General features: G+C 40.8%; 2 protein-coding genes across 2 annotated transcripts in view; one reads left to right on the forward strand and one right to left on the reverse strand.

Moving 5' to 3' along the window:
- The window catches only part of STXBP4 (syntaxin binding protein 4), a 736,191-nt gene extending 730,095 nt beyond the window's left edge, over positions 1-6,096 (reverse strand). The window contains exon 1 of the mRNA XM_053721597.1: positions 5,996-6,096. The gene's annotated coding sequence lies outside the window, so the exon portion shown is untranslated. The remainder of the gene's footprint in view (positions 1-5,995) is intronic.
- LOC128654383 (cytochrome c oxidase assembly protein COX11, mitochondrial) overlaps positions 6,058-26,009 on the forward strand; it is a 28,359-nt gene continuing 8,407 nt past the window's right edge. The window contains exons 1-2 of the mRNA XM_053708280.1: positions 6,058-6,359; positions 16,343-16,498. Of these exons, the coding sequence (XP_053564255.1) occupies positions 6,111-6,359; positions 16,343-16,498 (405 nt within the window). The 5' untranslated portion in view covers positions 6,058-6,110. The remainder of the gene's footprint in view (positions 6,360-16,342; positions 16,499-26,009) is intronic.

Raw genomic sequence — 26,009 nt, forward strand, 5'->3', positions numbered from 1 at the left:
TATATATATATATATACATACCAGTACTTAAGATGGGGGTGACCAGTGGAGGGTGGAGCAGGGAAGAGAGCTGTTTGAGAGGGATCAGGGGGTGGGAAGTGTCAGGTGGGAGGGTAAGCTCTACACTAAAGCTAAAATTAACCTTACAAGCTACCTAATTAACCCCATTCACTGCCGGAAATAATAGAAGTGTGGTGCGCAACTGCAATTAGCAACTTTCTAATTACCAAAAAGCAAAGGCAAAACCATATATGTCTGATATTTCTGAACAAAGGGGATCCTAGAGAAGCTTTTACAACTATGTGTACCATGATTGCATAAGCAGTATGTAAATAATTTCAGTGAGAAACCCAAAGTTTGTGAAAAAAACAACATTTTTTTTTTTTTTTGTTATTTGATCTCATTTGGGGGTGAAATGGTGGCATGAAATATAACAAAATGGGCCTAGATCAATACCTTGGGTTGTCTACTTAAAGAATATATATATAGTTTTGACAGGTATATAAAATACCTAAGGCTCTATTTCTGTTTAAATGTAGTGATAGCAAAAATGCTAAAAATTATCCGGTATTTTGTGAATGTTTTTCTCTGAAAGTCCCGGTAGTGAAGGGGTTAAACTTTTTCACCTGGGATTATTACAATATAGTCCAAAACAAAGCCCTTGTCAGATGGGTATACAAGTGTTTCTTATACATCACAGACATCCCAACCCTCGCTGAAGTTCAGGGAGTCTCCCTGATTGTAAGAGCGGCTCCCTGATGCCAGCAAATGGAATGCAATCTCCCTGAAACTCCAAGTACTATGATCCAATGTGGCGCAAATCCGGAAAAGTGTTTCTTTAAAGAATGCCTTTAGTTACTGGGACGTTATAGGACCCTCAAAGCATGCATCAGTAACCAAAAAGCCCCCACTTATTTTAATAAAATAAAACACAAATACTACCTTATTTACTGCACAGAATTAAACTTTGTATTCTAAAATATCTAAGCATTCAACAAGCGTACGATCACTGGAAAATAGGTTTGTTGTATGTGGTTGTGCAATAAAGCTACTTTTTTTTTAATGTGACTTTAGTGGGAAGCTACTTTAAAGATAAGTCTATCTTATTTAGAGTTTCAAGGTGTCCAATATATAACTGGGAGGGAGGGGCACAGTAGCGAGTGAAGCCACCTCCCTGAAATTAGTTTTTGCAGGTTGGGATGTCTGACATCAATATACCACACAAGTGAGGAGATTATCAGTGAAAACAATTCAATTAATCTTTTGTGGATATTGTTAATCACTCTCTAACTCAATGTAGTAAGGCTTTTTCCCCATACACTGTGTGCATTCTGGAAGCAATATTCCTCTAATTTATATATTTATTTTTTAGCAGTGTGCGCAAAAAAAATGGTCTTTGCAATTTTTGTCCAAGTGACTAAAATGAGCGGGCACATTTAAAGAGGCATAAAATTAGCTATGTGCGATCCTCATAGAGAAAAATGACACTCAGACACACACTCACCAACATGTTCACAAAACACACACACAGCCAGGGAATCCCGTGACAATACAACAAATTTTATCTGCATTATTTTTCCTTTATGAATAAGGTTGTGAGAAGAGTTTAAACATTTAGCAAAACAAAATGTACATTTAAAGAACAAGCAGAAGTCAACAGCAAACTCCTATTTGTTTCTGCCTATGCTTTTGTTTGGTTAGTAATTGCAAGTTACGGGGACCCCTACTGACTACTTGTGCATAGTACATTAGGGACCATGACTGGGGTGATTAACCCCTTAAGCTACCTTGATGTAGTTACTACATCACAGGATACTTTGCTCTGCGTACCCTGTTGACGTAGTAGCTGCGTAAACCTTCTCCCTCATACTGCAGTGCCAGCAGTCAGCTCCGACAGCTAAGACCGCGGACAGAGGGAGAAGACATCTGTCTTCATATAGTTAGGAAGCAATGACAGCGCTAGCGTTACCATATGAATCAGATCACTGATGCAAACAGGAACCCTGTGTCCCTGTTTGCATCGGCTTGCGGTGGTGCAGTTAGTGGTATGTGAGGTGGGATCGCTATGCAACAGAATTTTTTTTACACAGAGGGAGGGATCCACTACACTATGGAAAAGGGGACAATGAGAGGGGAGCAATGCATGATAAATCGATTGGAGGGGGGCTGCTACACTGCAGTTTTTTGTTTTTTTTATGAATTAAAAAAAAAAAAAATAATTATATAAATACATATAAACTGGGTACTGGCCGACAGCTGCCAGTACCCAAGATGGCGGAAAGAATTAGAGGGGGAGGGTTAAAGAGCTGTTTGGGAGGAATCAGGTAGGTGGGAGGATAAGGGGTAATCCTACACTGCAGAAAATAATACACAAAAAAATTAAATAAAAAAAATAAAAAAAGTGTGCCCTAAAACTTAATGGTGGCAGACTTGTCTGCCAGTACCTAAGATGGTGGGTGACCAGTGGGGGTGAGGGAGTGAAGATAGATGTTGGGCAGAGATCAGGTAGGTATCAGGGGGTGGGAGGTGTCAACTAGGAGGGTAGTCTTTATACTAGAGCTAAACTTAAAAGGGACAGGAAACACAAAATTGTTCTTTCAGGATTCAGATAGAGCATTGCGAATTCAAACAACTTTCCAATTAACTTCTATTATCAATTTGATTTTATTCTCTTAGTATCCTTTATTTAAGGACCAGCAATGCACTACTGGAAGCTAGCTGAACACATCAGTAAGCCAATGATAAGAAGTGTATATGTGCAGCCACCAATCAGCAGCTAACTTCCAGCTCCTGAGCCTACCTATGTATACTTTTTAACAAAGGATACCAAGAGACCAAAGCAAATTAGATAATTGAAGTAAATTGGAAAGTTGTTTAAGATTGTATGATCTTTCTGAATCATGAAGAACATATTTTGGATTTCATATCCCTTTAACATTGCAAGCTACCTGATTAACTCCTTCACTGCTAGGAATTTCAGAAGTGTGGTGAGCAGCTGCAATTAGCGGCCTTCTAATTACTAAAAAGCAAAGGCAAAACCATGCATGTCTGATAAAATGCTGAAATGGGAATCCCAGAGAAGCTTTTACAACATTTATGTTATGACTGCACAAGCGGTATGTAAATCATTTCAGTGTGAACCCGAAAGTTTGTGAACAATTTTACAATTTGTTTAATATGATTGCATTTAGCGGGAATATGGTCTAAAAAATATACCAAAATCGGCCAAGATCAATACCTTGGGTTGTCTACTAAAACAAAATAAAAAGTTTTGATATGTAAACCATAAAAGCCAAGGCTCTATTTCTATTTAAATGGAGTGATATCAAAAATGCTTTGCAATTTGCTCACTCGCCATGTCATTCTTGAGAGCAGTAATGGACTGCAGCTCCTCAGTAAAACTTTAGATATGTACTTAACACTTTTGCTGGGGATTAAATACACAACTTGCAATAAATATTTGCCTAATAATAAAATGTCCCTTTAACGACACAGCTTTCAGTTTGCTCAATTGTTTTATGACGGAAAAATTCTGTCATATGTCCTTAAGAGGTTAAGCATGCAAATTGTGATGGACTGTGTTTTTTTTTGTTTTTTGTTTTTAAATGTTGGCAAATCTAAACTAGGCATAATTGTTCAAATGGGTTGTTATTATATTTTACATATCTGTATAAACTATTGACTGGCTTCTACAAATTAGTGATCAGAAACAGGAAGACAGGACTTAAAGGGTAGACTTGTCACATATGTAGGATTACCTGCTGTCACTAAAAAAAACATTATGAAAATCAGTGGGAGATCTGGGGAGAGGTATGTTAAAGGGACATAAAACAAAATATTTTACATTTCATGATTCAGATAGATTCTATACAGCATACAATTCTAAACATCTTTTCAATTTATATTGGTTATAAAATTTGCTTCTTTTTCTTTGGAATTTTTGTTGAGGGAGCAGGAATGCATAGTGTGAGCCAATGACAAGAGGCATATATGTGCAGCCGCAAATCAGCAGCTAGTTCCTAGTAGTATATTGCTGCCTCTGAGCCTACCTAGGTATAACATTCAATCAAGGATGCAAAGAGAATAGATTAGATAATAGAAGTCAATTGGAAAGTTGTTTAAAACCGCATGCTCTATCTGAATCATCAAAGGAAAAAAATGTGATTCATGTCCCTTTCAGTAATAATCAGCCCTCAGATCCGATTCCATTGTGTACTTTCCTCTGCCAGTTGTAATCTAAAGGATAGTATGGGCATATATCTACAGCTCATTAGACATATACCAAAAGCAGTTGTCATATTTGACCCCATTTTAAAGGGACTGCAAACACCTTGAGATTACTTTGCATTATACTTTATTTACTTAGTCCTATTTTCATGTAATATCGCTCTAATAATTGTGAAATTTCTAATACTCAGAGGTGGAAATACACACTGTAGACTTCTCAAGGCTAACCTTGATACATATCTCTCCCTATCTGGCTTTAGCAGAGAACATCTGCAAAACAATTCACTTTATACCAGGGATTTTCAAAGTCTTGAGCGGTTAGCCTCCCCTCTGATGAAATTTACAATATAGCACCCACCCCCATAATAGATGTTACTTTATTTTTTTTTATTTTTAAAGAAAATTGTAATATGTATTCTTAGTTATAATTTGTGTAATTTTCCTTTGATCCAGGGTTCACACACAGCTCTCAAGAGCTGATTCTGTCAATCAAAAGAGCTTTACTCACATTTCAATTTGAACTTTGTTACTCCTGTGTTAAACACAAGTTACTGATCAAGACAACAAATGGTCTCCGAGCTATTTCAACCTCAGTGCTTTTATCCCACCTACATCCTACCCTTTGCCTTATTCCACCACAACATGGCAAATATAATTGTCAGCTTTTACAAAACTATACTGTTTTGCCAAAGTCAGCAGCTGCTTGTGGTTTCCATAGGATAGTGCAGGGGTCAGCAACCTTGGCACCCCAGATGTTTTGGAACTACATTTCCCATGATGCTGAGATACTCTTTAGGCTGTCTGAGCATTGTGGAACATGTAGTTCCAAAACATTTAGGGTGCCAAGGTTTCTGAACCCTGGGATAGTGCACAGTCATTGCTCCTGCGCCTCCCCTTATATGCTCTAGTGCCCCCTGGGGGGCCTGCCTCACACTTTTGACAACCACTGCTTTATACTAATAATATGATGACTATAGCATGCCTTGCTGTCTGAAGACAAAGTCTGGATTGGCTCCACCAAATAAGGCAAAAGGTGGGTGGAGTTTGGATTTTGAAAAACAATTGAATCAAACAATTCACAAACAAAAAGATGTTAATTTGTTTTAAAATGTTTAGTTAGCTGATGTTATTCAATAATAAAACAACAAAAATATTTTATAATTAGGTTCTGTGACCCTTTTAAGTGTAAAATAGTTTCATATATTTTTCAGGGCAACTTGTTGAAACACAGTCTGGTGAAATACTGGAACCTGACAAACCTACACTTATGCTGCTGGTGCAAGAAATGTTTGTGGTTTAACCCACTGAATACCAAAGCGGCTGCATCACATTGTTACACTATGCACTATCTAGCATCTATAGGGATGCCCTTCAGTATTCCAGCATAGGAGCTATATTCCTATCATGGCACAGCAGAGACATTGCCACCCAGGCGACATTTACTTAGCACCCATGCCACCCCCGCTCCTGCAAATGCCAAAGACAATGGCTGACGTCTAATACTATCAAAACTAAACACCCTCCTGACCTAACGATATGCAGCAGACAAGTCGCAATACAGTGCGACATTAACCCTTATTTGCAGAGCTGTAAACCACTTGACCAACAATACATTGCAGCTCTTCCTGAAAGACAAAGGGTTAAAGTAGCACTGTCAAGTCCGTCTGTGACCTTCCCTGCGAACCTTGTCTCAGTGTCCAAACATCCCACGCCAACCCACGGACACGCAGGACCAAACAACCCACATCCCTCTCCCCAACCCCAGCACCTCTTCCGGAAGCAGCCGAAGTCTCTCTCCGGAAATCGCCGAGAGCCTCAGCGAGTAAAGATGGAAATCTCGCGAGTCGCGAAATCCCACGGAGGTCGGTTCCTGACACGGGAACATGCTGTTATTATTGGGAAGGTTGGGGTGTCGGGGTCATGTTTGGGGGTCAACGCGGCAGTGCCCGGCCCGGGCAACCGTACTGCAGTACCAGCTCAGGGGATTCAAGAGCCGTAACCCGTATACCCGAGGACAAGAGCAGGAGTGGAAGAATAGAAATAAAACCGTGCTGACCTACGTGGCTGCGGCGGTGGTAGGAATGGTGGGGATGTCCTATGCTGCTGTGCCACTGTATCGGCTATACTGCCAGGCAAGTAACCCTGGGCAACAGGCTATATGTCTTACACAAGGGACACTAATATTGAGGGATCGACATGTATGAGACGATTGGAGGGAGGCTGTTGTGACACATTGGCATGCACGGGGGTAAGGGCATTGGTGTATTTGGGGCACTCAGGAAAGGGGTCGTACTTGTAACTTTAAACTAATTAACATACATAGGTGATTATGTATTTGCACCCACAGGACAACTAACTGGGGGAAGGTTCTCACCTTTATGGCATTTGAACATTTAGGACATTTCAGGGAATGTGTGTAAGATATAATATATATATATATATATATATATATATATATATATATATATATATATATATATATATATATATATATGAGGCAGGATGTTTTTGTGTGTAAGGACATTGGCATATATAATGCAACTGAGGCAGGTGTGTATTTGTGTGTAAGGGCATTGGCATATATAATGCAACTGAGACAGGGTGTGTATTTGTGTGTAAGGGCATTGGCATATATAATGCAACTGAGGCAGGGTGTGTATTTGTGTGTAAGGGCATTGGCATATATAATGCAACTGAGACAGGGTGTGTATTTGTGTGTAAGGGCATTGGCATATATAATGCAACTGAGGCAGGGTGTGTATTTGTGTGTAAGGGCATTGGCATATATAATGCAACTGAGGCAGGTGTGTATTTGTGTGTAAGGGCATTGGCATATATAATGCAACTGAGGCAAGGTGTGTATTTGTGTGTAAGGGCATTGGCATATATAATGCAACTGAGGCAGGTGTGTATTTGTGTGTAAGGGCATTGGCATATATAATGCAACTGAGGCAGGTGTGTATTTGTGTGTAAGGACATTGGCATATATAATGCAACTGAGGAAGGGTGTGTATTTGTGTGTAAGGGCATTGGCATATATAATGCAACTGAGGCAGGGTGTGTATTTGTGTGTAAGGGCATTGGCCTATATAATGCAACTGAGGCAGGATGTGTATTTGTGTGTAAGGGCATTGGCATATATAATGCAACTGAGGCAGGGTGTGTATTTGTGTATAAGGGCATTGGCCTATATAATGCAACTGAGGCAGGATGTGTATTTGTGTGTAAGGGCATTGGCATATATAATGCAACTGAGGCAGGGTGTGTATTTGTGTGTAAGGGCATTGGCATATATAATGCAACTGAGGCAGGGTGTGTATTTGTGTGTAAGGGCATTGGCATATATAATGCAACTGAGGCAGGGTGTGTATTTGTGTGTAAGGGCATTGGCATATATAATGCAACTGAGGCAGGGTGTGTATTTGTGTGTAAGGGCATTGGCATATATAATGCAACTGAGGCAGGGTGTATATTTGTGTATAAGGGCATTGGCATATATAATGCAACTGAGGCAGGGTGTGTATTTGTGTGTAAGGGCATTGGCATATATAATGCAACTGAGGCAGGGTGTGTATTTGTGTGTAAGGGCATTGGCATATATAATGCAACTGAGGCAGGGTGTGTATTTGTGTGTAAGGGCATTGGCATATATAATGCAACTGAGGCAGGGTGTGTATTTGTGTGTAAGGGCATTGGCATATATAATGCAACTGAGGCAGGGTGTGTATTTGTGTGTAAGGGCATTGGCATATATAATGCAACTGAGGCAGGGTGTGTATTTGTGTGTAAGGGCATTGGCATATATAATGCAACTGAGGCAGGTGTGTATTTGTGTGTAAGGGCATTGGCATATATAATGCAACTGAGGCAGGTGTGTATTTGTGTGTAAGGGCATTGGCATATATAATGCAACTGAGGCAGGTGTGTATTTGTGTGTAAGGACATTGGCATATATAATGCAACTGAGGCAGGATGTGTATTTGTGTGTAAGGGCATTGGCATATATAATGAAACTGAGGCAGGATGTTTTTGTGTGTAAGGACATTGGCATATATAATGCAACTGAGGCAGGGTGTGTATTTGTGTGTAAGGGCATTGGCATATATAATGCAACTGAGGCAGGTGTGTAAGAACATTGGCATATATAATGCAACTGAGGCAGGGTGTGTATTTGTGTGTAAGGGCATTGGCATATATAATGCAACTGAGGCAAGGTGTGTATTTGTGTGTAAGGGCATTGGCATATATAATGCAACTGAGGCAGGTGTGTATTTGTGTGTAAGGGCATTGGCATATATAATGCAACTGAGGCAGGGTGTGTATTTGTGTATAAGGGCATTGGCATATATAATGCAACTGAGGCAGGGTGTGTATTTGTGTGTAAGGGCATTGGCATATATAATGCAACTGAGGCAGGTGTGTATTTGTGTGTAAGGGCATTGGCATATATAATGCAACTGAGGCAGGGTGTGTATTTGTGTGTAAGGGCATTGGCATATATAATGAAACTGAGGCAGGATGTTTTTGTGTGTAAGGACATTGGCATATATAATGCAACTGAGGCAGGGTGTGTATTTGTGTGTAAGGGCATTGGCATATATAATGCAACTGAGGCAGGTGTGTATTTGTGTGTAAGGACATTGGCATATATAATGCAACTGAGGCAGGGTGTGTATTTGTGTGTAAGGGCATTGGCATATATAATGCAACTGAGGCAAGGTGTGTATTTGTGTGTAAGGGCATTGGCATATATAATGCAACTGAGGCAGGTGTGTATTTGTGTGTAAGGACATTGGCATATATAATGCAACTGAGGCAGGGTGTGTATTTGTGTGTAAGGGCATTGGCATATATAATGCAACTGAGGCAGGTGTGTATTTGTGTGTAAGGACATTGGCATATATAATGCAACTGAGGCAGGGTGTGTATTTGTGTGTAAGGGCATTGGCATATATAATGCAACTGAGGCAAGGTGTGTATTTGTGTGTAAGGGCATTGGCATATATAATGCAACTGAGGCAGGTGTGTATTTGTGTGTAAGGGCATTGGCATATATAATGCAACTGAGGCAGGGTGTGTATTTGTGTGTAAGGGCATTGGCATATAAAATGCAACTGAGGCAGGGTGTGTATTTGTGTATAAGGGCATTGGCATATATAATGCAACTGAGGCAGGTGTGTATTTGTGTGTAAGGGCATTGGCATATATAATGCAACTGAGGCAGGGTGTGTATTTGTGTGTAAGGGCATTGGCATATATAATGCAACTGAGGCAGGGTGTGTATTTGTGTGTAAGGGCATTGGCATATATAATGCAACTGAGGCAGGGTGTGTATTTGTGTGTAAGGGCATTGGCATATATAATGCAACTGAGGCAGGGTGTGTATTTGTGTGTAAGGGCATTGGCATATATAATGCAACTGAGGCAGGGTGTGTATTTGTGTGTGAGGGCATTGGCATATATAATGCAACTGAGGCAGGGTGTGTATTTGTGTGTGAGGGCATTGGCATATATAATGCAACTGAGGCAAGGTGTGTATTTGTGTGTGAGGGCATTGGCATATATAATGCAACTGAGGCAGGTGTGTATTTGTGTGTAAGGGCATTGGCATATATAATGCAACTGAGGCAGGGTGTGTATTTGTGTATAAGGGCATTGGCATATATAATGCAACTGAGACAGGGTGTGTATTTGTGTGTAAGGGCATTGGCATATATAATGCAACTGAGGAAGGGTGTGTATTTGTGTGTAAGGGCATTGGCATATATAATGCAACTGAGGCAGGTGTGTATTTGTGTGTAAGGGCATTGGCATATATAATGCAACTGAGGCAGGTGTGTATTTGTGTGTAAGGGCATTGGCATATATAATGCAACTGAGGCAGGTGTGTATTTGTGTGTAAGGGCATTGGCATATATAATGCAACTGAGGAAGGGTGTGTATTTGTGTGTAAGGGCATTGGCATATATAATGCAACTGAGGCAGGTGTGTATTTGTGTGTAAGGGCATTGGCATATATAATGCAACTGAGGCAGGTTTGTATTTGTGTGTAAGGGCATTGGCATATATAATGCAACTGAGGCAGGGTGTGTATTTGTGTGTAAGGGCATTGGCCTATATAATGCAACTGAGGCAGGTGTGTATTTGTGTGTAAGGGCATTGGCATATATAATGCAACTGAGGCAGGGTGTGTATTTGTGTATAAGGGCATTGGCATATATAATGCAACTGAGGCAGGGTGTGTATTTGTGTATAAGGGCATTGGCCTATATAATGCAACTGAGGCAGGGTGTGTATTTGTGTGTAAGGGCATTGGCATATATAATGCAACTGAGGCAGGTGTGTATTTGTGTGTAAGGGCATTGGCATATATAATGCAACTGAGGCAGGGTGTGTATTTGTGTATAAGGGCATTGGCATATATAATGCAACTGAGGCAGGGTGTGTATTTGTGTGTAAGGGCATTGGCATATATAATGCAACTGAGGCAGGGTGTGTATTTGTGTGTAAGGGCATTGGCATATATAATGCAACTGAGGCAGGTGTGTATTTGTGTGTAAGGGCATTGGCATATATAATGCAACTGAGGCAGGTGTGTATTTGTGTGTAAGGGCATTGGCATATATAATGCAACTGAGGCAGGTGTGTATTTGTGTGTAAGGGCATTGGCATATATAATGCAACTGAGGCAGGGTGTGTATTTGTGTATAAGGGCATTGGCATATATAATGCAACTGAGGCAGGGTGTGTATTTGTGTGTAAGGGCATTGGCATATATAATGCAACTGAGGCAGGGTGTGTATTTGTGTGTAAGGGCATTGGCATATATAATGCAACTGAGGCAGGGTGTGTATTTGTGTGTAAGGGCATTGGCATATATAATGCAACTGAGGCAGGGTGTGTATTTGTGTGTAAGGGCATTGGCATATATAATGCAACTGAGGCAGGGTGTGTATTTGTGTGTAAGGGCATTGGCATATATAATGCAACTGAGGCAGGTGTGTATTTGTGTGTAAGGGCATTGGCATATATAATGCAACTGAGGCAGGGTGTGTATTTGTGTGTAAGGGCATTGGCCTATATAATGCAACTGAGGCAGGTGTGTATTTGTGTGTAAGGGCATTGGCATATATAATGCAACTGAGGCAGGTGTGTATTTGTGTGTAAGGGCATTGGCCTATATAATGCAACTGAGGCAGGGTGTGTATTTGTGTGTAAGGGCATTGGCATATATAATGCAACTGAGGAAGGGTGTGTATTTGTGTGTAAGGGCATTGGCATATATAATGCAACTGAGGAAGGGTGTGTATTTGTGTATAAGGACATTGGCATATATAATGCAACTGAGGCAGGGTGTGTATTTGTGTATAAGGACATTGGCATATATAATGCAACTGAGGCAGGTGTGTATTTGTGTGTAAGGGCATTGGCATATATAATGCAACTGAGGCAGGGTGTGTATTTGTGTGTAAGGGCATTGGCATATATAATGCAACTGAGGAAGGGTGTGTATTTGTGTGTAAGGGCATTGGCATATATAATGCAACTGAGGAAGGGTGTGTATTTGTGTATAAGGACATTGGCATATATAATGCAACTGAGGCAGGGTGTGTATTTGTGTATAAGGACATTGGCATATATAATGCAACTGAGGCAGGTGTGTATTTGTGTGTAAGGGCATTGGCATATATAATGCAACTGAGGCAGGGTGTGTATTTGTGTATAAGGGCATTGGCATATATAATGCAACTGAGGCAGGGTGTGTATTTGTGTATAAGGGCATTGGCATATATAATGCAACTGAGGCAGGGTGTGTATTTGTGTATAAGGACATTGGCATATATAATGCAACTGAGGCAGGGTGTGTATTTGTGTGTAAGGGCATTGGCATATATAATGCAACTGAGGCAGGTGTGTATTTGTGTATAAGGGCATTGGCATATATAATGCAACTAGGTGATGGATTATACCTGTGCATATAAGGGGTTGGATATACATAAAATTACATGCATTACTTTCCTGCCCCTTTAACCCACAAGATTACAAAGGGGATTCACCATATTACTAAACAATGTACTGAAGCACTATCTGACATCCATAGAGTAACCATCAGTTTTGTCACCACGTCACTGTAAATGTGGTCTGCGATATTCTAACATATTTAACTTTCCAACATAACCAAAATAAATATTGGACTTTCTTGTCTCACTGTTGCATGTACAATCCACGTGAAAAGCAACCCTAAACTTTATGTATGTGCACCCTCAACCTGTAGCCTGTAAGAGCAGGGCTCGTCCTCCTGTACTAGTTTGTTTTGTTTAGTCTATGTGTATGTATCTTATCACTAATCCTAGCCACTGCATACCCCTACTTACTACTCTCCTACCTAGCACTACAGAATTTGGTGGCACTGTACAATTAAACATTGATGATAATAAAATCCAACATAGGCTATTGTTACCATGTCACCGAAGCATCAGTTTGTCTTGTTGAGATCTACCTATAACTCATTACTTCCCTACCATGGGGTACTCATGGGTGCTTGTATGAGCTTGGGCACATGGTAATATGGTTATAACAGTGATTGAGTATGGGGAATACAGTGTTCTTTTGCATTATAAAGAAGCCAGGTTGGTGGCAGTGTAATGCTCTCTAATATTATAACATTTTCTGCTATACAAAGCACAAAGTAATTGCATAATTTAACATACATTTATTTATTTTATTTTTATTCTGAATGTTTCTGGCCTTAGGTCCAAGCTATAGATAAGCTGTGTAAACATAGCCAGCAGTAGAAATTACACACCCAGTGGGGTATAGACGAGATAAGGTAATAAAATGTGAATTTTCCATTGTCCTCTCCACGTATTGGTCTTTGGTTTACAGACAGATATAAGATAAAGCATTATATGTACACAATGTGATAAAGTAATGAGATCTGGTTATACCTACAAGCTCAACCCATTTTATTAGGTTGCGGATTTAAAACACAAAATCGGCTAATTCATATACACAGATAAACCTTAAAAAGCACATTTTCTTATATTTTATACTCTGTAGTTGGGAAAAAAAAAAAAAAAAAGTAATTGAAAACGCATTAATGGAAAAACACTTTTATAGTATACTGTCCCTTTAAAGACACTGAATGCATATGACAGCTGGGGATAGATGCACCTTTACGTGTAAGAGCTTGGGTATACATGGGGAGTAGGGCTGGGCGATATGGGAAAAAAAATGTAATTGCAATTTTAACGTCAGCACCCCCTGTAACCCCCATAAGCCCCCCTCTGCAACCTACATAAGCCCCATCAGCTCCCACTGTAACCCTGCACCCCCTGTAACCCCCATAAGCCCCCCTTTGTACCTACATAAGTCCCCACTGTAACCCCCCAATAAGCACCCCCTTTAACATTATAAGCATCACCTGTAACCACCATCAGCCCCCAACCCACATACGTCCCAGCGCACCCCCTCCCTGTAACCCGCATCAGTCACAGTGCTCCCCGGTAAGTCGGCCCTTCTCCCTGTAACCCGCATCAGCCAGAGCGCACCCCGGTAAGTCGGCCCCCCTCCCTGTAATCCGCATTAGCCACAGTGCAACCCCCTTCCTGTAACCCGCATCAGCCACAGCACTCCCCGGTGAGTCAGCCCCCCTCCCTGTAACCCGCATCAGTCACAGTGCTACCCGGTAAGTCGGCCCCTCTCCCTGTAACCCGCATCAGCCAGAGCGCACCCCGGTAAGTCGGCCCCCCTCCCTGTAACCCGCATCAGCCACAGTGCAACCCCCTCCCTGTAACCCGCATCAGCCACAGCGCTCCCCGGTGAGTCAGCCCCCCTCCCTGTAACCCGCATCAGCCACAGCGCTCCCCGGTACGTCGGCCCCCTTCCCTGTAACCCGCATCAGCCACAGCGCTCCCCGGTAAGTCGGCCCCCCTCCCTGTAACCCGCATCAGCCACAGTGCTCCCCGGTAAGTCGGCCCCCCTCCCTGTAACCGGCCGCATCAGCCACAGTGCTCCCACGTAAGTCGGCTCAATGTTGCAAGGCGGGCATGTCAAGTAAGTGGCAGGTAAGTCGGCCCCCCTCCCTGTAACCCGCATCGGCCACAGCGCACCCCGGTAAGTCGGCCCCCCTCCCTGTAACCGGCGGCATCAGCCACAGCGCTCCCCCGTAAGTCGGCTCAATGTTGCAAGGCGGGCATGGCAAGTCGGCGGCCCTCCTGTACGTCATAGGTGACTTAAAATGGGGCAGGGCTAAAAATCGCATACTCGTGGTTTTAAAACCACGGCGATTAATCGCGGTTTAAAATTGCATCCGCAATTAATCGTGCAGCACTAATGGGGAGGTTATAGATGTGTGTTTGGGCATTGGAATAGATGAAGCAGCTTGGGAAGGATCTACCTGTGCATTTTTTAAGGCATTTGGTGTACATGGGGGAAATGGATATACCTATGTGTGTCAGGGCATCATTATACATGGGGTCTTATCTGTGCACCTCAGAGAATAGGCTTATATGCTGCAATTAGTGAGTAATCATAAAAGTATGACTGAGAATTTATATATTTGGGGCAGCCTTTGTTTTTGTTGTATTTTTTTCTGATTAAACAACATAATATACCATGTGAGGTAGCAAAGAAGGAGATGGAAAAAACGGGATACTTTAGGATATTTCCATAAGATCATATCTTTGTGTATCAGGGGGTCACAGAATTTGAGATCCGCTTACATCTCAGGTTTACAAATACAGATTTAGTGAGCCTGGTTTCAGTAGTGCACTGGGGAGTCTTCCCTTTATATAGTAAGTCTAGATATTTGTGTTACACTTTTACACTAATAAATCCAGTGCCTGAAAAGAGCGGAATGTCGCTGCCTATACATAGGTTTCTAAAATGAATGCAGAATATGAATGCACATGCCTTGTCTAAACATACTGATTTGGTCATTAAAAAAAAAAAAAAGCAGACTAAGGAAAATACATAGCAAGTGTACATTCCATCTTGGGAGAAGTCATTTAAAAAAAAAAAAAAACACACACACACATTCTCCCCTTAAATACTGTTTGAAAAAGCAAGAATCATAGAATGTAAGATTAGGAGCCTGCCCATTTTTGGTACAGCACCTGGATTACGCTTGCTTATTGGTGTCTAAATGTAGCCACCAATCAGCAAGCACTACCCAGATTCTGTACCCAAAATAGGCTGGCTCCTAAGCTTACATTCTTGCTTTTACAAATAAAGATTCCAAGGAGTAAATTAGAAAGTTGCTTAATTGCATGCTCTATCTAAATCATGAAAGTTAATTTTTGACTGCATCACTACACCCCATATAGAAGGAAATTATACGGCTCCCACCAGCATCCCAGTAATCCATATATGAACATATGACCAGTTCCTTGGTGTGTTACAATTGGTTCACGTAGCCGGATCCTTCACAGGCCTCTGTGAATACTTCTAGTGTCATCTGTTTTTCTGCGGTTACGTAGACCAAGGCTTGCCTGATCTAATTCTAATTTATTTTTATTTTTAAAGGACCATTAAATACAGTATATTTGCATAATCAACAAATTCGTAATAACAAGACAATGCAATAGCACTTAGTCTGAACTTCAAATGAGTAGTAGATTTATTTATTATCAGCCAATCACAAATGCATATACATATATTCTGTGAATTCTTGCACATGCTCAGTAAGAGCTGGTGACTCAAAAAGTGTAAATATAAAAACCTGTGCACATTTTGTTAATGGAAGTAAATCGGAAAGTTGTTTAACCTCTTAAGGACATATGACGGAATTTTTCCGTCATAAAACAATTGAGCAAACAGAAAGCTGTGTCCTTAAAGGGTTAAAATTACATGCTCTGTCTGAATCATTCAAGTTGAAGTTTGATTTTGAGTGTCACTTTAAACATTAATATCCACTCTTTTAGATTGTCAAGCAGATATTGAATTTCCCTAAATCATTAGTCATTTAAAAAATGAGGTTGATCTAGCTACCTGTAGACTTTATGCTGCCACTTGTATTGAAAAAAAGAATACACTTTTCTAGAAGCATATGAGAAGTCAAACAATGTAAATAAACCCTGTCTGACTATTTAATGTTTTTTTTTTTTTTATTCAGGCAACTGGACTTGGTGGGACAGCAGTAGCTGGACATAGCTCAGAACAGATTGAGAGCATGGAGCCAGTCAGATATCGTGTAATTAAAGTCACTTTTAATGCAGATGTACATGCCAGCTTACACTGGAATTTCAGGCCTCAACAAACAGAAGTTTATGTAAGTTATGTTGGTTATAAAATCTGTGAAACTGAAAGAATTTCTTTCATGTTAGGTGTGTGCTTTTTGTTGAGCACTAAGTACGTACGCCATTTAATCAAAGCAGGTATTTAATTTTAGTTGCCATAAAACAGATTATGAGCATTGCTTAAAAGGACATCACACTGTAAAATTTCTCCCCTTTTAATATGTTCCTAGTGATTAATTTCCTTCTAAATACAGGGAGAGTCCACAGCTGCATTTATTACTTGTGGGAATACAGAACCTGGCCACCAGGAGGAGGCAAAGACACCCCAGCCAACAGCTTAAATACCTCCCCCTCTTCCCTCATCCTCCAGTCATTCTTTGCCTTTCGTCACAGGAGGTTGACAGAGAAGTGTCAGAAGTTTTTTCGTAGTAGTTCCTTTATGAGGGGTACCTGCCCTTCGGGATGGAAATGGAGTTTTAAGTAGTTTTGTCAGCCTCTCAGTGAGAGCATTGATGAAAGTTATAGTCTGGAGATGCAGGGAGAGTCTTTCTGCGAAACCATCCACTCAGATTAACAGCTCCTATAAGCAATCAGCGTTGATGAGTTTCGCTGCTTGCTTTCTTCACTCAAGTCCATGTCAGAGGCGCTGCTACTATCTGTCATACTTGAAGAACCATGTTGCTGTTCCACGGATTGGATTCCGGTAAGATTGTTTCATTTTATACACACATGTTAACGATAGAAGACAGGGTCTCAGTGGGACTCCTTTATCTTTATGTAATCAAGGGTTAATATCTCCTTAGGGGGATTGTTGAACAGTGGGGTCTTTTTAATCATGTTTATGTGATTTTGACTGCATATGTGTAAGGAGATTTTTTAGGCTCTTTGGCTGATACGGAACATACAGGTTACAGAGCTGCGCAGTTTTATTAAGCTGACGCGCTTTTTCCAGCAGGGGCGATCCTACATGAGGCACCAGGTGACTGGATGTAGTCATGTCTCATTTTTTCATTTCCGTTTTCCTGACCGAGTGGCTGCGAAGAGCAGTTAATTTCTCTACCTGTCTGGGTCATAGGAGGTGGTGAATGCCCCAGCCATTAGGGGTGTAGGTGCCAGTTTGCTTTTTTGTCTAAAGACTTTTTTCCACCTGAGGTTACTGCACTTTTCACATTGGCCATCTCTATGGCTTTAGCGAGTTTGCCTCTTCCACCTACGAAGCAAAGGGTTAATCTGTGCACTCCTAAACATGGTCCGTTGTGTAAAATGACGATTGTGCCAGATCTGTCATCTGGGGGTGGGGTTCCCTCTGAGGCTTCAGAGGTAGAACCTCTGGGGTCGGAATCGCCTGAATTGATTACTCCGACTGAGGAGGATTTGGCTTTTAGACTTAGAGTGGCACGCCTACGTTTACTACTGAGAGAAATTTTGGCGATGTTGGAGTTTCCCAGTCCTGATCAGTCATGTGGTTCTCAGTCCTCTATATCAGATAAAAATCTTGATTAGATGAGTGGAGAGGGTTGGATCCTCTCCTTTATCGTCTCTATGTATATAGTTATAGAATCCCAGTCCCAAGCTCCATGGGGGGTTTGTGTTGTACACAGGCAGGACCTGTTCATTTGCACACACTTTTGAATCCTTTTGGTGCGTTTAACCATTTTATTTTCTATTCCGTCTCGGATAGTTTTTGTTTTAGGAGCTCAGGGTTCTTGCGGAAACTCTTTTTTAGGAGTTTAGTCTCTTGGATTGCTCTGGTTATATCGACTTTGATGGTCGAGATGGATGTCTTCCGATGGAAGCTTCTAAATCTCTGGTCCGGGGTGATGTTCCCTCGATTTTATAAATATGAAAGTTTAAGCCTCAGAGCTTGTTTTTATATTTGTTTATTTTCAGTTCTTAGCGCTGCTGGAACTTAAGTTGTTTGTTCGTCATGACAGACGTGTCGTACCCTTGATGACAGACAGGACCCGTTTTGGGTAATAGTTCAGTCTGTTATTTCTTTCTAAAATAGAGAAGGAGCCTTTTCTATTTTCTGGTCTGGGCAAAGGGGGCCCTTCTATACCGAAGGACAGACAGGACCTGTCTTCGGTTCTTCTGGATGGGCACTTGTTGCTGGATCATAAGAGTCCGGGGATTCCTAGAGGCTGAAGTTGAGCTTTTTATTCCGTGTTTTTTTTTTTTTTTTTTTTTTTTCTGGACTAGGGGACTTTTGGAGTCTTGTCCCAGTACTCTTCGCAGTGTTATACACTGTGGGTGAACGGCCCAATTAGGGGAGGGGTTTTCTTGTCCTTCTGGGTCCGATGATCTTTAAAAAGATCTTTCTTGATCTCTTTATTCTGAGAGAATACAATTTATCTACCTGGATTTGGGAAGAAGGTTATCTTTCCTGTCCAAAGCAGTCCAGTGTAGTCTGGTAGTTTCCTCTATGTAACTAGAAGGTGGATGATGAGAATCCGGCGGCTGTCGCTGAATGTTAATTTAAAATCATGATCGTTTAAGCAGGTCTGGTTCTTAGGGACAGTTTTTCTTCTAGAACCTCGCTTCGGTCCTCTGTTTCGGGATCTGGGGTTTAATGTGACAGTAGCCTATTTCTAGGTGTTGCAGCGGCTCCCGATTCTTGGTGTTTCTGTGTTTTCCAGCATCTTCTAGTAGAGCTTTTGGGATTTCATTCCTGCCGGTTCCATCCTCAGAGGTGGACCTAGACTTGAGACCTGGGGTTGTAACCAGGTTGAATCCTTTGGAATGCGGTTTGGTCTTTCAGACAAGAAGGCTTTTTGCTTTAGAGCTTACGAAGTTAAATTCACTTAATTGGGTTCTGCCCTCCAATTCACCTTCAGGCCCTAGTTGGCGTTGTGTGAATTCAGCCCAGATCGAGTCTTCGACATGGCTTGGGTTCTTGACTCTGCCTAGAGTCTTTGTGGTTTTTCGGTTGGGAATTGTTTTCCAGTTTTCAGTCCAGCTCTTCCAGTGTTGGGGACTTTTCTCCTAGTCCCCCGGGGCAGTTTTATCTTGGTCTCTTCCCTGTCAGCAGGGAGAGAGTGGTTTCTGGGGTATGTGAATCAGGATTTTCCTTCCAGTAATCCTTGGGGGGGTTTTTTCACCCGAGCATTTGGCTCTGAGTTCTGGTCTTCTGGGTCCATGCCAGTCGTGACCTCTTGGTGAGTGGATATTTCTGAGTTAGTGAGTTCCTCCTGCATAGACGGGAGGGCCTCAAATTTGGTGGTGTGCAGAGGCCCACTACGGCTCTTGACAGAAATCCATTCACTGAGCGTACTATTCCGGAACGGATGTTCCTTACGATCATCCGTTTGATCTGACTATCCAGAGGTTTTCAAATGTGTGTCTGAATCGAGTTTCTCAGCTGAGGCCCGCAGGACCTGTAGGCTTGGAGTTGAATCCTGCTTTGGCAGTTTTCTTAATCTGAGGAGGTCTATTTTTAACCTTCTTTCTTTTCGGCCATGTCACTCCTTTTTCGAGGATGGCTCGATCCTATCTGGAGTGGGCGTCAGTGAGACTGATGCTCCATTTTTGCCCCCGAGTTCGTAATCCCGGTCTAGACTGGCTCGCTGCCATGAGAGTTCCCTTGTTGCAGGGATCTACCGGGTCAGGGTCTCTTTGCATCTTGGAATCTCTTCTTCTGGGGTGATTTGGGAGGGGTTGCTAGGCCTTAGCCGAGAGTTGTTGTGTTTGTTTTGGGGTTTTTTTTAAGGGTTTCGGTCCTTTCCTTCAGCTCGTACCTGGTTCTTCGTCACCTATTTTAGGCGTGGAAAACTCCCTCTCTTTTTGTCGGGAGGAGCTAGTTTGTCCTGACTCTCTCTTCTGGATCCTGGAGTATTCTTCTTCCCCTCTAGAATGAGCTGGTGAAGGGCTTGTCTAGCTAGTTCTTGTTCGAAGGGGCAGCCTGCCTGTTGGTTAGCTTATCTTTTGATCTGATGAAACGGCCAGGAGCTAACGGACGAGAAACGCGTTATCAGCTCCATTAAACATATTTCCTAACCACTCAGTCTGGACTGTGTTCCATTTTATATACAAAGAGACGTGATAAAATAGTCTTTTAACAGCTCACATTGGCCATCGGCCATTGCTTAAGAGGATTCGATCCCGGTTGGGTAAAAGAGGCACCTTGCTGAGTACGGCTCCCAACACCATCAGGGCTATACCGGAGGCCATCCCGACCGTGAGACGCCCACGGACCTACACCATACTGCATTGGTCAGCGTACTGACTGCTGGAAATGTCAGCCCGCTTGTCTGCACTTTTTTAACGAAAAGTGCCACTCCGCTTGTGAGTACCTGCTTTTTGGTTTATACTATACCCTTACACTGCATAGAGATATCTGCACTATGAGGCGCTCTCTTTCTCTTTTCACTGGTTAGCTTATCTGCCTGGCAAGCAGAAGGTTGCAGATGGATACCAGCTGTGGTTCCTTTCTCTGGTATGTGTTTTCGCAAGCAGTTTTTGATGCTTCTTTTTTTGTGTTCCAGTTCCAGATGTTCATTGATCTTCCAGGTGTTCAGTTGTTTTTTGCTAGGGCACTGCCTGTGACAGGACTGGCAAGTCAATTCCTTGCTCCTTTTGGGGTTGTATTTATCCTTCAGGAGTTGCATCGGGTTTCCTTTGTAGCTGTACAGGAGGTGGTCTTTGAATTCTTATTGAAGGACCTATTTCGTCTGTAGATTGTTTTTCTACGTGTCATAGTTTCTGTGTTGCAATTTACAATACGTTCTTCCTTATTGTGGCCTCCTTCTAATAAGGCTATCCAAGTTTTTTTCTCCCTAAGATGTCAGATTCCTTGTCCAAATGGGAAGAGGTTCTTCCTTTTTTGGGCAATCTTACCTTGAGGTTTCTGTCAGACTTCATCAGAATAGACAGTTTTTTCCTTTGTTATTCATATCTGGGGAGTGCAAGGTTTTGGAAGCTGATTACCTTCCTCCTTCTTGGTGGAGGAGTGTCTTTCACTGGTTCTAGGAAACAGCGGGACACAAGCCTCCTTAGAGGTTTATGACTCAGTTCGAGTGCAGTGTCATCTTTTTGGGTCTCTGACATGAGATCTTATGGTTCTGATTGTTGGGCGGCTGCTTGGTCTTCCTAACATTCTTCTTCTTATTCATTTTTTGCTTCTATCAAGGAAGCCTTTGGGAGTTTGGGTTTCTTGCAGGCTGTGGTGCCCTCAGGTTGGGCCGCCTCTTATGTGTACCCTCCCGTTAGCATTCAGTGTCCTCTGTAGCTTGGGTATAATTTTCCACAAGTAATGAATGCAGATGGGGACTCTCCCTGTATTTAAAAGGAAAACATAAATTATAATTTACCAGATAATTTCCTTTCCTCTCCGGTGGGCGGCCCTAAATTTTAAGTTGTTTTTCTTCTGGCACCTTTTTCACCCTGATATTTCTCCTACTGTTCTTTGTTCCCTCGGCAGAATGACTGGGGGATGAGGGAAGTGGGGGAAGGTATTTAAGGCTTTGGCTGGGGTGTCTTTGCCTCCTCCTGGTGGCCAGGTTCTGTATTCCCACAAGTAATGAATGCAGCTGTGGACTTTCCCTGTATCGAAAGAAAGGAAATTATCTGGAAAATCATAATTTATGTTTTTTCCTGCTGGAGTTTCTTTTGGTATCTTTAATTTAGCCACCTATCAACAAGTGCTACCCAGGTGCTGAACCATAAATGGGATAGTTCCTAAGCTTTCATTACTGCTTTTTCAAATAAAGATACCAAGAGAACGAAGAAAAATTGATAATAGGAGTCAATTAGAAAGTTGCTTAAAATTGCATGCTCTATCCGAATCATGAAAGGAAACATTTTTTGGTTTAGTATCCCTTTAATTAGCATTTCAGTTCCCATATATTAGGCTCTATGTTCAAAATCGGGTAAGATGACCACATCTGCTTTTGCTGCAGGGCCAGCCCATTACAATGGGCATATACTTGAGGAAAATAGGTAATGGTTTTAATGAACAAAAACAGTGATTTCAAATACAAAAATAAACATGAATAGATTCATTTGCATACATTTGATAATCTGCAGTATGTGTAACAATTCAAAAAAAAAAATGAAAGGGAAACAAATTTTACAGTTCATTGTTTAAGCTCCTTAAATAACAATTTGGATTAGAGATGCCGAAAAGCAAAATTTGTAAACTGTCAATTAAATAATTGGTTTGGGTAATTTTGCAGCATTTTGAACAGCTAAGTTGCAAATGTTGCTTTTTGTTCTCTCAATGGGAGCGTAGGACAAAGCACAATTTTTACACAAAAGCTAAAAAATGTTTAAAGTGAATGTAAAGTTGAATGAATAAGTGCCTTGTTTTTAAAAATACTATTAAAAACAGGGGCACTTTCATTCATTAAAATTTACATTGAAGCTTTTTTTTTTAAATATTACCTTTTTCTTTAGGAAAACCAGACCGGCAATCTTCCGCCCGCAGCTCCTCTGTTCTTGGCATCGCAATGACCAATCCGGCTTCCTCCAATCGTTGCAAGCACCCCAAGGCATCCAGCTCGTGAGGCCACGCAACGATTGGAGGAAGCTGGTTTCATCATCGATATACAGCAAGAGAAGCGCCAGTCTGGTTTTCCAAAAGAAAAAGGTAAGATTTTTTTATTTTTTAAACGCTTCAATGTAAATTTTGATGAATTAAAGTGCCCCTGTTTTTAATAGTATTTTTTAAAACCAGTCACTTATTCATTCAAATATAAATTCACTTAGTCTCTGTTTAATTTGATCCTTATCTACAATTATTTTTTATGTTGGTCTCAAAGGAATGTTGTAGGCCAAAAATGTCTATCTATAGCCCAATGCAAATTGGCTTATTTTGTTCATTTGCTAATAGGTAAATAAATGTATATTGAACATATCCTTTGTTGGGCATTAGTATAATACTGCTGTATTAATTCGAATTTAAAAAGCTTTTTAACTTTAAAATTCAAACTTTTTAAATAGAAGGTATTTTTCTAGTGCAATGTGCATTTACATGCATGGTTTTAAAGTAATAAATACTGACATTAAAGGCCCATAATAAAAGCACTAAAATATGCAAATTATATCTATAGGCAATATAGAATTTAATAGCAATTTTCTTTTTTTTTTTCTTTTTCTATTGTTTTTAAGTATTATATACTTACTTTTTTTTTTTTTTTTTTTTTATCTGTTCTCCAAATACACAATTATATTTTTGTTGTAACTATTTAAAGGGACATTAAACACTTTGATATGGTAATATAAAATAAGTAGGAAGGCTAGCTATTAGCTACCCTTAATTTGTATATATATACCATCATCTTCGCATATTTACTGTTTTGTTACGTTTGTCATTCAAACACATTTCATTTCACTTATAGCTGTATTTTTGTCTTTTCTGGCGTTTTATCACCACTTATTGCCCATCACCTTTATGGGCGCCTATGGACTGAGTTATCGTTTGTTAATTGACTTGTTTGGTGGCAAGTTTCTTGTCCATAGATTCATACGTTATACGTGCACGTCATATCATAAACATTCCTACCTCTTACCTAACACGTCTTTAGGTATGTATAAGGCCTGAGTTTTAAGTTTTTTAATTTGCCTTGTACGCCCCAGGTAACTCGGCCTCCTTTACAGGTAGGGACTGACACGTTTTTGGTCCCGTGCATGTTGAGTGTTCGTTTATAATTTAATTACTATCACCCTAGTAAATCTGCTCGCTTGCACTACATATTTCTGATTTTATGTTAAGGAACACGTACGTTCCTACCTCTCATTTGTTACGTTTTTCAGTCATGTTGTTTATTATCTCTGTTTTTGTGCCTGTTCATTTGCACCCCATTCACTATTTTTAGTTTTTGTTGCATTTATATTACGTCATGTCCTCATTACGTTTCATATATAGCATTGATCACTACTTGTTGTTACCCATCATTTTAATGGGTGCATACGGACTGGGTTATCGTTTTATTAATTTACTTTTTTGGTGGCAAGTTTCTTTGTCCGTAGATTCATACGTCATACTGTACGTTCATTTCGTATCATAACATTCCTACCTCTTATTTGATTTATTTAGGTTATTGAGTTTGTAGTTTTTATGATTTATTGTCATTACTATTTATGTTTGCCTATGTCTTGCCATCTCCTATCAGGAGATCGTGACTCGGGAGTACATGTTCATTTAAGTTTTGAACCATTCCTAAACTCATGACTGATTACAGTGCAGGGGTATTTCTTGTTGCTACGTCTCTGACTTAGATTTATACTTTTTCTGTTTTCTTTGTCTACTTCATTTTATGAACTTCGGGCTAGGGTTGATGCTATCTGAGTCTCTCGTCTACTATTGAGACACCTGCTGCTCTGCAATTGTGTCTCTGCCTTTGCTGTAGCCTCAGGTGTGGTTGCTTGCACCCTCTTTGTCACTCCGGTGCATTTTGTGCCCGTTAACATCTAGAAGTTTATTAGAGGATTAGAATGTGAATTTGGCTTCCCTCCTGGGTGCTACCATCTCTCGGCCCTTGTCTCTGATTCTTTAATTAAGCTTGATATTGCTTTTCTGATTTACTTATAAGGGTCTAGTTTATTAATGTTGGCATGTCATATCCATGTTATTCCAGCAGTTTGTCTTTTCCTCATGTAGTCATGGGTGCTGTAGCTTCCATAGGCTATTCTGATATTTTTTGACACTTATTTGCTGTCAGTGTCTTCGCCAGTATGATTTTCTGTTATGTCCAGGTTTGCTTAGTTTCCTTTTGTTTGTTTTTTCAAATTTTATATCCTATTTAATCTTAACTCACGGTGCCCGGTAGCTGTCTTGTCCCAGCTCATGTTTAAGCTGTTAGTTATACCTAGGGATGTCCTGCTTTTCCTTTCCCCTTTGTTCCCACACTACCATTACCATTTTCTTAAACATTGCATTTTTTTTGGTCACTCTGACCTTAGTCACTCTGACCATTACCTTAGAATAGAAGTGGCTTCAGCAGCCTCTCTATTTGGGGCTCCAGCTCATTTCATTTTAAGGTTAGGCAGATGATTTTTATCTTGTTTGTTAGATATATTCCTGATCCATAGGTTGTGTTACGTGCTTTACCTTTGGGTTGAATTAATCTGGTTGTATTATTTGTTATCATATTTACTCCATCCTATTGTGTCTCTTTTTGCCCCCTTTTAGGCATACTGACCATGTGACCATGGCACACCTCAGGTCACTTTCCGTTTACTTTATTGTTGTTCATTGTTACATTACAGTAAGACTCTGAGTACAAGTAGGAAGGCTAGCTATAAGCTAGCCTGAATTTGTAGGAGTCTTACACCTTATAAATACAGTCGTATGTAAAAGTTTAGGCACCCCATACAATTTCCATGCTTTTGGGTGTTTGGATCAGCAATTTCACTTTGATTTATCAAATAACTGAAGGACACAGTAATATTTCAGTAGTGAAATTAGGTTTATTGGATTAACATAAATATGCATCAAAACGAAATTAGACAGGTGTATAAATTTGGGCACCCCAACAAAAATATTGCATCAATATTTAGTAGAGCCTCCTTTAGCAGAAATAACAACTTCTAGATGCTTCCTATAGC

The sequence above is a fragment of the Bombina bombina genome, chromosome 1 (assembly GCF_027579735.1).
Source record: "Bombina bombina isolate aBomBom1 chromosome 1, aBomBom1.pri, whole genome shotgun sequence".
Taxonomy (NCBI): domain Eukaryota; kingdom Metazoa; phylum Chordata; class Amphibia; order Anura; family Bombinatoridae; genus Bombina; species Bombina bombina.